Below are 12,291 nucleotides of genomic sequence, written 5' to 3' on the forward strand. Positions count from 1 at the left end.
TCTCAAAGGAATGCCAAGGAACATGCCAAGCAATGTTCAAACTACTGCACAATTGCACTCATTTCACATGCTAGCAAGGTTATGCTCAAAATTCTTCAGGATAGGCTTTAACAGTGCATAACTGAGAACTTCCAGATGTACAAGCTGGGTTTCAAAGAGGCAGAGGAACCAGAGATGAAATTGCCAGCATTCGTTGGATCATGGGGAAAGCAAGGGAGTTGCAGAAAAACACCTACTTCTGCTTCATTGATTACACTAAAGCTTTGACAGTGTGGATCACAACAAACTGGAAAATTCTTAGAGAGATGGGAGTACCAGACCACCTTACTATCTCTTGAGAAACCTGTATGGAGGCCAAGAAAGAACAGTTAGAACAAGACATGGAACAATTGACTGGTTCCAAATTGGGAAAGTAGTATGACAAGGCTGTATAGTGTCAACCTGTTTTTTTAACTTCTGTGCAGAGTACATCATGAGAAATGCCAGGCTGCATGATTCACAAGCTGGAATCAAGACTGCTGGGAGATTTATCAACAATCTCAGATATGCAGATGATAACACTTTAATGGCAGAAAGTGAAGAAGAACTAAAGAGTCTCTTGATAAGGGTGAAAGAGAAGAATGTAAAAGCTGCCTAAAAACTCAGCTTAAGAAAACTAAGATCCTGGCATCCAATCCCATCAATTCATAGGGGCAAATAGATGGGGAAACAATGGTAACAGTGACAGATTTCATTTTCTTGGGCTCCAAAATCACTATGGATTGTGATTGCAGCCATAAAATTAAAAGACACTTGCTTTTTGCAAGGAAAGCTATGACAAACCTAAACAGCATATTAAAAAGTAGAGACATTACTTGGCCAATAAAGATCCATACAGTCAAGCTATGGGTTTTCCAGTAGTCATGTATGGACGTGAGAGTTGAACCATAAAAAAAGCTGAGCACCAAAGAATTGATGCTTTTGAACTGTGGTGCTAGAGAAGACTCTTGAGAGTCCCTTGGATAGCAAGGAGATCAAACCAGTAAATCCTAAAATAAAGTAACCCTGTATATTCATTGGAAGGACTGATGCTAAAGCTTCAATACTTTAGCCACCTGATGTGAAGAGCCAACTCATTGAAAAAGACTCTGGATGCTGGGAAAGATTGAGGACAAGAGGAAAATCGGTGGCAGAGGATGAGATGCTTGGATGGCATCACTGACTCAATGGACATGCATTTGAGCAAACTCTGGGAGATAGTGAAGGACAGGGAAGCCTGGCACACTGCAGTCCATGGGGTTGCAGAGAGTTGGACACAACTTAGCAACTGAACAACAGCAGCAAAACTTGAGTTGCTGAAGTTACAGGTAGTTAGCATATCTGGTGCATTTGTGAGGGGAGTAGACTATAGGGTTACCCCTCTAAACATAGCCAAACACAAACATGAAGATCCTGAAGATCTTGTCCTTGTCCTTGTATTTGGTTATGTCCTATGTAATAAGGTAGTAGTCATGAAACAGTGCAGGACCCTATGGTCCTTACCTCCCCACTGTGTCCTTTACCTGCCTTTTGTCTGTGAAAACCTTTAGTCAAAAATAATAAATTTAATCAGAGAAGTGAAAAATGCAGAAACAAAGGAAAACAGTCAAAGGAGACAAAATAAGAATAATGTAGTCATGAAGCAAAGTCAGGGACCTTTGGTTCTTTCTCAAGGGCTATAGATAATACTTTGAGCCATATCCTATCAATGGTCTTATGCATATTAGAACACCAGGGTGAAGAAGCTAATACATGATGACCAGACCATACCCACGGCATAAGCTGCCACAATTCTGAGAACTGGTCTCAAAGTAATGGGAACAAACAGATCCTGGAACTGAAGATTAACTGTGCCTCAAACAATCAAGATGATGCTGGTCAGACCACCGACAACCAAGTTGAAGATGACTGTCAGAGCTAACTGTGCTATTTCTGCAGGTAGCCCCCTCCCTCTGTCTATAAAAGCTCTTGCCACTCTGGATGCCAGTTGGGGGAGAGTAGGCCTTTGGACAGATGCCTGCCATCCACCCACCCCAGTTGCTGGCGTCTGAAATAAAGCAAACTTTCTTTTCTACCAACCTGACTTGTCTCGTGGCTTTTGAGTGGCAAGCAGCTGGACCCTACCTCACTCTTTCAGTAATAGCTGATATTTCAAAATAAATTCCTGACTTACTGCCAAATCCCCTGCCCCCTGGGGCAGAGGAGAATTTATTCCTATTTCTCTGCTCAACTTGGGCACTACTGATATTTTAGACAGTAGTCGTGTTAGTTTCTCAGTTGTGTCCGACTCTTTGTGACGCCATGGACTGTAGCCCATCAGGCTCCTCTGTCCATGGGATTCTCCAGGCCAGAATACTGGAGTGGGCAGCCTTTCCCTTCTCCAGGGGGTCTTCCCAACCCAGGGATTGAACCCGGGTCTCCTGCATTGCAGGCGGATTCTTTACAGTATGAGCTACCAGGAAGTCCCTGTATTTTAGATAGATAATTGTTTATTGCTGTGGCTATGCTGTGTGTTGTCAAATGTTTAGCGAGCGTAAGCATAGATTCTGGCAGAATGGACACATGGAAGGTCGGATCATGTATAAAAATAGAACTCTGACACATAATCTGCAGCAGCTAGCATAGGACGTCAAACCACAGCCTCTATTAATCATCTGCCCCGAGTTGTCAGAACCTAATCAATAACCCCAGCTTTCCTGACTCACGCCTGGCTTCCAATTTGGGAGCAACCAGAGAAAGCCAAATGTGCTCCCCTGTCCATCCACAGGCTGCCTCCAGTTTACCCACGATGACAGCATCTAATCAGGGCATACCCTTTCTTCACTACGAAGCTTCCCACTCCTCTGCCTACCTTTGTCATTATTGTCATTCAACCACTAAGACTCCTCTGTCCTTCACCATCTCCCGGAACTTGTTCAAACTCATGTCCATTGAGTCAGTGATTCCATCCCACCACCTCATCCTCTGTCACCCGCTTCTCCTCCTGCCCTCAGTCTTTCCCAGCATTAGGATATTTTCCAATGAGTCAGCTCTTCCCAACAGGTGGTCAAAGTATTTGAGCTTCAGCTTCAGCATCAGTCCTTCCAATGAATATTCAGAGTTGATTTCCTTTAGGATTCTCTGATTTGATCTCCTTGCTGTCCAGGAGATTATCAAGAGTCTTCTCTAGCACCACAATTCAAAAGCATCAGTTCTTCAGCACTCAGTCTTCTTTATGGTCCAACTCACATCCGTGCATGACTACTGGAAAAACTGTAGCTTTCACTTATATGGACTTTGTTGGCAAAGTGATGTCTCTGCTTTTTAATACATTGTCTAGGCTTGTCATAGCTTTTCTTGCAAGGAACAAGTGTCTTTTAATTTGATGGCTATGGTCACTGTCCGCATTGATTTTGAAATTCAAGAAAATGAAATCTGTCACTGTTTCTACTTTTCCCAGTCTATTTGCCTGAAGTGATGCCTGTCTTTGAGTCTCTGCCAAGTGCAGTGATGGTGTTTGACCCTCTGGCTATAGTGAACTCTGAATAAATTAGCCTGTGATGTAATAAAGTTTTGGTTTTTGTCCCAATTTCCTGACACACAGTTCATAAGTCTTTGAAGCCAGGTACCTTTTGTATTCTAATGAAATGATGGGCTTACCTTGTGGCTTAGGAGTAAAGAATCTGCCTGCCAATGAAGGAGACATTGGTTCAATCCCTGGGTCAGGAAGATCCCCTGGAGAAGGAAATAGCAACTCGCTCCAGCGTATTCTGGCCTAGGAAATCCCGTGGACAGAGGAGCCTAGCAGGCTACAGTCCATGGAGTGGCAAAAGAGTCACGACTTAGCGACTGAAAACAATGAAATGACTGGTAGCTGGCGCTCTCAGGGAGCCACTGGATGGGGACTGGTTGCCAGGGAAACCAACCAGGTGATCATTGTAGCTTTCAGTCCCGCTCCCTGACCTCCAGGGAGAGGAAGGGCTGGAGGTTGAGTTAATCACCAATCGTGCCTAAGTAACGAAGCCTCCATAAAATAGTCCTCGTGAACAAGTTCAGAGAGCTTCTAGGTTGCTGGGAGGGTGACTTACTCAGAGGGCATGAAAGTTCTGTGTCCCTTCCACCCACCTTATGTATCTCTTCCTTCTGCCAATACTGAGGCTCCTCTGTTCATGGGATTCTCCAGGCAAGAATACTGGAGTGGATAGCCATTCCCTTCTCCAGGGGATCTTCCTGACCCAGGAACCGAACCCAGGTCTCCTGAACTGTCGGCAGATTCTTTACCGTCTGAGCCACCAGGGAAGCCCAACCTTTCTATAAACCTGTAATCTAATAAGTGATCTGTTTTCCCAGGTTATGTTAGCTGTTCTAGAAAATCACTGGACCCAAAGAAGAGGTGGTGGGAACCTCCAATTTATACCCCATCAATTAGAAGCATAGGTGAGAACTTGGACTTGCTTTTGGCATCTGAAGTGGGAGCAGTCTTGTGGGACTGAGTCTTTAAACTTTGGGTTCTCTGTTGTCTCTGGGGAGATAGTGTCAGAATTGAATAGAATTTTAGGATACCCACTTGGAGTCTGCATAAACTGGAGAATTACTTGGTGTGGGAAAAACCTGCACACATCTGGTGTCAGAAGTGAAATGAGTACAGGAAAGTGTAGCTAACTTTTACAGAATTTGCATGTGGTTCCATCATTTTTGCCCATCATATAATTCTAATGAGCTAGAAAACATGACCTTTAGGGAGTGGACACAGAATAGCTAAATTCTGACTGTACAGTAGTGGTGAGGTCAGAAAGAACAGGGCGTTGTGGCCTATAATTGGGGGGCATTTTTAGTTATTGGGGGGCTGGAGGGAGGAGAAGAAAGAGACTGAGTATATAGAGACTATTTCACATTGTTTCCAAGATGCAAACATGACTATTAAAAATAAGAATCCTTATTATATTTTCCACCAGCATATATAAACTAGTTTACATAAAATGTCTCATTTGACCCTCACAAAATTTTGTGGGTATTCATAATTGAAGTTTTTTTTATTACTGTTATTATTACTGGCTGCACTGGGTCTTTGCTGTGATAAGCGGGCTTCTATACTTGTGGCCCATGGGCTTCGTTGCTCTACAGCACATGGGATCTTATTAATAGTTTCCTGACCAGGAATCGAACCTGCATCCCTGGCATTACAAGCTCAGAGTCTTAACGACTAGACCACCATGGAAATCTCACAACAGAGGGGCTTATATTTTAAATTATTTTGCTTTGCAATATTGTGATGGTTTTTGCCATACATCAATATGGATTGACCATAGGCACACATGTGTCCCCCACATCCTGAATCCCTCCCTTCCCATCTCCCTCTTCACCCAATCCCTCCAGGTTGTCACAGAGCACCTGCTTTGGGTGCCCTGCATCCTACATCACACTTCCCCTGGCTATCTATGTCACCTATGGTAATGTAATGTAATTCTGATTTTGAATACAATTTTATCCCTGATCTCGGAGACCAGGTATCTTAGGATACCTTCACGGGGTTGCATGGGAGTCACCGTGAATGGTCCAGGCTTCCCTGTCCTCCCCAGCATCTGACTCACCACCCAGCCACGCCCAGCATCACCGCCAGGACCCTGTTCCTGGATATCAGTACCAGCAAAGTCTCATACCTTGATGTGTAGCGCAAATGACTGTGAGTTCCTGGCTTATGTCTCCAGACCGTCTTACAGGAATCAAAAGCTCCCCAGCATCCTCCTCTATTTTGTATTCTGCCTCTGGAATATAAACTGTTGATTCTAGAAAAGAGGATAGATAACTTTTTAGCAAGACTTAAGTTTGATTGGTGATATTGGTGATATTTCAACCTGAGTGGAAATGTACATGATCTTGACCTCTATATATTCCAACTCTATGGAATATAGTAAGAATAGGAAATATCTGTCATTAAGTGGAGCTGGGGAGGTAGTGAAATTAAGTTTAGGAGGTTCCCTTTGAAATGTTAAAAGGGTTATCGAGCACTGAAATGGGAAGGAATATCAGCAATCTGGTTTCTTTTTTGGAGGTCACATTTCAGGTTTTCTAAATAAAGATCACAGATTTCCGTGTTTTACTTTTAATGTTTATTTTTTTAAATGCTTTTGAACAATCAAGTCATCTATTCATGAGTATAAAGAAATGTTTTCTGCTTTATTCAACAAACACTTGATTCAACACTTATCAAGCAGACACCATGGGTAAGACACAGGGCTGAGAAAAATAAGCTACTCATTCTGCTCTTAATTCTTAAGATAATATTCCCATTGAAATTTTCTGAGCTGGATGTGTGTGTGTGAACACCTGTTACATTACCGTTCTCTGTCATGCAGTTTGGGATGTAAAAACATACACATAGGCATCATCAGAACAGTTGCTGCAATATGAGTATGAATACTGGTCACTTCTTGATGTGTACTATTTTTCTTGGGGTTTTTCAATGTTTTCCAAGGCTTTACATTAAGAATGCAATGCATAGTTAAAATACCTGTGTTTGTTTTTTAAAAAAAATAAAAATTTGAAGTGGATTGTTTCTACTCATAGAATCAAGTGGCGAACTGAAGTGACTTTCTGAGTGAAACCACATTTAATAGACTGAAATATCTCCTCTGTATATATACATTTATTTATTTATATTATATATATACATATACACAAACAGTGTCCAGTCTGCTCAGTCATCTTTGACTCTTAGCGACCCGAGGCACCTTTGTCCATAGGATTCTCCAGGCAAGAATACTGGAGAGGGTTGCCATGACCTCCTCCAGGGGATCTTCCTGACTCAGGGATAGAACCTGCTTCTCTTGGCAGGCAGATTCTTTACCACTGCACCATATGCACATACACAAATTCTTCCTCTTGACAATGGAAGCATGAAGGAAAAATACTGTAGTACACCATCTGTTCTTCTTTTGGAACTGAGTTTGGGCTTCCCTATGGCTCAGTTGGTAAAGAATCTGCCTGCAATGCGGGAGACCTGAGTTCAGTCCCTGGGTTGGGAAGACCCCTTGGAGAAGGGAAAGGCTACCCACTCGAGTATTCTGGCCTGGAGAATTCCATGCAATGTATAATCCTGGGGTTGCAAAGAGTCAGATAGGACTGAGTGACTTTCATTTTGCTTCACTACAAGTTTACCCAGAATTCAATGTTGAATTATCTAGTTATCATATGTTAAGTTTTTTCTCCTTTATTTTCCTGCCTAAAATGATCCTCTGTGGTATTCTACTGTCTGGACATCTCTTGATTCAAAAGATTGTCACCACGGAAGAAGCTAAAAGTAATGTTATTAATGTTAAGTGAAAAAAACTGATACGTTGGGACTCAGTTATCCAGCCACGTTCTCTATTTTCCCATTCTGAAAAGCTGCTCCTATCCATCTATGAATCCAAATCCCATTTTATTCTTCAAGATTCAGCTGGAATCCTGCCTACTACAAAAAGCTTAATAGTTTGAAATGATGGTGATCTTTCCAGTTTCTTAGCTCAGAACACTGTTTTTGCCATGTTCCCTCACACGTAGCTTTCTTAATTGATTAATGTGTTTAAGCATTGTTATCAATAAAACTCATGAAATACCTTCATTGGGTGGTGAGGGCCGTGATTTCTATTTTTGTCTACTGGAGTGCCAAGCATGTGAAAAACAGTGTTTCTCAAATTGTGTTTCAAGAAAACTAGAACTTAAAGATTTTAAAAGATATTCCTTGGGTACAACAAATTAAAAAAAAAAAATCTATATTCTAATTTGAGAAAACTGGTTAAACAAAGTCAAACAGATTTCTTTTTTTTTTTTTTAAATTGAGATATAATTGATTTACAATGTTGCCTTAGTTTAAACAGGTTTCTTTGTAGAAGAGTTTTCTCAGGAATCTAATAACCTAGTGTGAATTATGATGCTTCAAAGGAGATATTTGAAAAGTTTCCTAGACTTCTTTGGTCCATGGAAAGTTTACTGACCATACTGTATAAATTGTATTATATTCTCTGCTCTGCAGTTTGGGACATGCTGATACAGGGGATTCTTCAACGATTCTTATGGCATTTAACCAAGACTTCCTTTCTGATAGTTAAGTCACCCACTTCTGGGGGGTATGCAAATTCTTTCAGTTCTCATGATAATCGATACGTCTAACATTCAGATGTGAATACTGAAATCCTCTTTTAGGACCTATTCTTCTACTTTCACAAAAAGGAGCAGGAAAAAAAGTCACAATCACTGGCTAATTACTTTTCTTTTTTAATTTCTCTGGGGAGATATTTGCTGAATGAATGAACCGATAATGAACTGATGAATTTAAGAGTGTTATGCAGAGCTATAACAGAACTTTGTGGAACGCATGCTAAAGTGAATCAGTTGGCTGGTTCCCAGCAGCCGCATCTAGGGTGAGGGATATGTGAGGTCCCCACCTGATCTGGTGGGGAGCTCCCAGAAAATTGTGAGAAGATGGAGCAAGCCCTGAGGCTTAGCCATTTGGGGTCAAAGCTCTGCCATACTGAGTGTGCAGATACTGGGAGGGAGGATTGGGCATTTGCTAGAGTAAGCTTGGCAAAGTCTTGTCTGTTTCACTCTCCTACATCCCTATTCAAAGATCCTAAAAACAAAAATGACTGCATTGAGGTGCTTTACTTAATTTGAAATCCTAAGTGATATGAATGTGTCCAGTGGCTTATGGAGCTTGGTGGAGATACAAATATCTGAAATGAACCCAAGAACCCATTAATAGATTGTACCAATAGGAATCACATACCGTCTTCAGGGTCCACAATTTCAACAACTGCCATTTCTGGAAACTCCAGTACAGCCCTGACAGGGTTTGTCAGAATGATCTGGAAGGTCTCTGAAGCCTCGTATTCATTGTCTGATAGAATTCTCACTTTCCACGTGGCTGTAGTCTGTCCGGGATTGAACTGGACTTCTTTCTGGGCCTTTCCTTTAAAATCTTTATCTTTTTTTGCAGTTTCATCTTTCATTACAATGCCTGAACAAAAATCAGGAAACTATGAATATAAAGCCAAGTACCTGAAGGGAGGATTTCACAGTGGGTTCTACTGTTGATGAAATGTTAACAGCACAGAAATTGCTTCTTTTAATGTTCTCAGCAGACACTTGTAAGCTAAATATATATTTTGGCTGTGTGGCATGTGAAATCCCAGATCCCTATCCAGGGACCGAACCCAGGTCATAGCAGTGAAAGTCTGGAATCCTAACCACAGAGCCACCAGAAGCTACCACTCTTGTGATTTTTTTGGATTGAAATATAGTTGATTTACAATATTGTGTTAGTTTCCCATGTATAGCAAAGTGGTTCAGTTATATATATCTATAATATATATTTCAGATTATTTCTGATTATATGTTATCATGAGATATGGAATATAGTTTCCTGTGATATGCAGTAACTCCTTGTTGCTAATCTAGTTTATGTATAGTTGTTTGTTAATCCCATACTCCTAACTTATCCCTCCCCACTCCCTTCCTCCTTTGCTAACTATAAAGTTACTTTCTGTGTCTGTGAGCCTGCTTCTATTTTATATATCGTTTTATTATTTTTTAGATTTATTATTTACTATTTATAGATATATTTCATTATTTTTTAGATTCTATACATAAATGGTATAACACAGTATTTGTCTTTCTCTGTCTGACTTACTCAACCAAGTACAATATTCTCTAGGTTCATTCACGTGGCTGAAAATGGCATTATTTCATTCTTTTTTAGTGGCTGAGTAATTCATGCATTGGAGAAGGAAATGGCAACCCACTCCAGTGTTCTTGCCTGGAAAATCCCAGGGACGGCAGAGCCTGGTGGGCTGCCATCTATGGGGTTGCACAGAGTCAGACACGACTGAAGTGACTTAGCAGCAGCAATATTGTATATACATGTACTCACATATATATATACATGTACATCCTCTTAATCCAATTGTCTTTTGATAGGCACTTGGGCTGCTTCCACATCTTGGCTATTGTAAATGGTGCTGCTAGGAACACTGGGGTACTTATATCTTTTTGAGTTAGAGTTATAAACTACTTTTGGCTAAGAGAGTGTATCTAAGCAGAGGGGCAGACAAAAAGAGGAGCGACAGAAAAAGGGAACAGGCATTCATAAAATAAGGATATTTTATCAAATGTCTACTGAGAGCATCTGATGTGCCACACTCTGCTGGATGCTTGGGATTCAGAAATGAGTATGAAAATGCCCCAGCTCTGGAAAGCTCAGAGCCTCTGTGAGTGAGGAGATGAACAGGCTGAGCTCACTCCATCTTGAAAAAGAAGGAAACTCGATCTTGCCCTTTCAGTGACCTTGGTACTATGTGCCTGGTAGCCATGGGGATAACATATGTACAGCTGAACTGGCCTCCCAAACTGATAACCACCAGATTCCATACCCAGGTTTCCCGTTGCCAAAAAGAATGTAATAACCCCTTGTGCAGTCAATCAGCTTTGTAATCTTCATGGTGTAGGCTACAATGAATGCATAACCAGCTGACCCTTCTGATTGTGAATCACGGCTATAACCTGATTGTGTCTCCCTTTAACACTTTCCAGCCTCGGTTTAAGGAATCTGGGGATGTGGGCTTGAGCAGTACACTTAAGGTATGTAAGATTTTCACAAAAGTCGCTCGGGGTGCTTGGCTAAGAGGAGACTCTGCCTTGGACCCGCCGGTGTAATAAACTGCACTCCACTATCTGCATTGTCCTTCTGAGTGAGTTGTTTCCCGGAAAGCACGGCTACAACATCTGGACTCTAGCATGTGAACCCCATGGAGGTAGAGACCTTGGGCTGTTTGTTTCACTGGAGGACTCCCGGTGACTACAACAGTGCTGGGCATTTTTGAGTTAATATTTTGTATCTGATCATTTCTGCAATCCCTGAGAGTATTTATTGTTTAGTCTCTTAAGTCGAGTCTAACTGTGACTCCATGGACCATATCCCGCCAGACACCTCTGTCCATGGGATTTCCCAGGCAAGAATACTGGAGTGGATTGCCATTTCCTTCTGTAGGGATCTTCTGACCCAGGGATTGAATGCACATCTCCTGCATTGCAGGCAAATTCTTTACCACTGAGCCACTTGGGAAGCCCTTCTGGGAGGATAAATATAGGTTATTTTATCAGACAGACATTTAGTCATGGTGGCTTGATTTTTCATGCGTTTACTGATTTTTTTTGTCTTAATCTACTGATGTGTTTCTTTTGTGTGTGATTTTTTTTTTTTTAAACCTTTGTAGTCATATTTTTTTAAAGAAAAACTTTATTTTTACTTATTTATTTATTTGGGATCTTAGTTCCCTGACCAGGGATCGAACTCCTGTCCTTGCAGAGGAAGAGCAGAGCCCCTATCACACTCACTAGACTGCCAAGGATTTCCCCTATGTGTGATTTTTTTAACCATTTAAAAAATTGAAGCATAGTTACTTTACAGTGTTGTGTGCTTACTGATTTTTGATGGTGAGAAAATCGTTAGTAATTTTCTAGACAATTAGGGCACTGTTGGTGGAGATGGAGAGCTGGGAATAGATTTCAGCAGTGTTAGGAAATAAGAACTAACCAATTACTGAAGCAAATGAACAACAACACAGTAGTTTTAAAATGACCACTGTGAGTGGTTAAGACTCTACCTTTCAATGCAGGGAACATGGGTTCGATCCCTGTTTAGGGAATTAAGATCCAACATGTGGCACGAGGCAGCCAAAAATAAATAAATAAATACATTAAAAAAAAATCAAGGGGCTTCCCCGGTGGCTCAGTGGTAAAGAATCTGCGTGCGGATGCAGGAGACGTGGGTTCAATCCCTGGTCTGGGAAGATGCCCCATGACGCAGAGCAGCCAGGGTAGTTAGTGCGCCATGACTATTGAGCCTGTGGTCTAGAGCCTAGCAAACACAAATACTGAGGCCATGTGCTGCATCTACAGAAGCCCAGCACCCTTGAGCTTGTGCTCCACAAAAAGAGAAGCTGTGCTCCCTGCAATGAGAAGCTGGCATACAACAGCTAGAAAGTAGCCCTCCCTCGCCACAGCTAAAGAAAGGCCCGAGCTGCAATGAAGACCCAACACAGCCAAAAATAAGTAGTTTTTTAAAAATCAAGAAAAATACTCAGTGTGAGATACAAGGGTGGCAGATGGTAGCCCCTCAAGCCTGAATTGATCATCCCCTCTCCACACAATGTTCAAGAAGTATTCTAGTATCATTTGGCTTTGATTTGACACCCCAGTGAATACCCAATGGAGCACAAACACCCATGTCTCATCACTTCAGGCTTCATTATAAGG

At 41.6% G+C, this 12,291-nt stretch overlaps 1 protein-coding gene across 1 annotated transcript in view; it reads right to left on the bottom strand.

Annotated features, from left to right (window-relative positions):
- FREM3 (FRAS1 related extracellular matrix 3) overlaps nt 1-12,291 on the bottom strand; it is a 102,727-nt gene that overhangs the window by 21,866 nt on the left and 68,570 nt on the right. Inside the window, exons 4-5 of the mRNA XM_061140713.1 lie at nt 8,765-8,995; nt 5,658-5,783 (exon numbers count right to left, since the gene is read on the bottom strand). Coding sequence (XP_060996696.1) covers nt 5,658-5,783; nt 8,765-8,995 — 357 coding nt within the window. The remainder of the gene's footprint in view (nt 1-5,657; nt 5,784-8,764; nt 8,996-12,291) is intronic.

The sequence above is a fragment of the Dama dama genome, chromosome 5 (assembly GCF_033118175.1).
Source record: "Dama dama isolate Ldn47 chromosome 5, ASM3311817v1, whole genome shotgun sequence".
In the NCBI taxonomy this organism is placed as follows: Eukaryota; Metazoa; Chordata; class Mammalia; order Artiodactyla; family Cervidae; genus Dama; species Dama dama.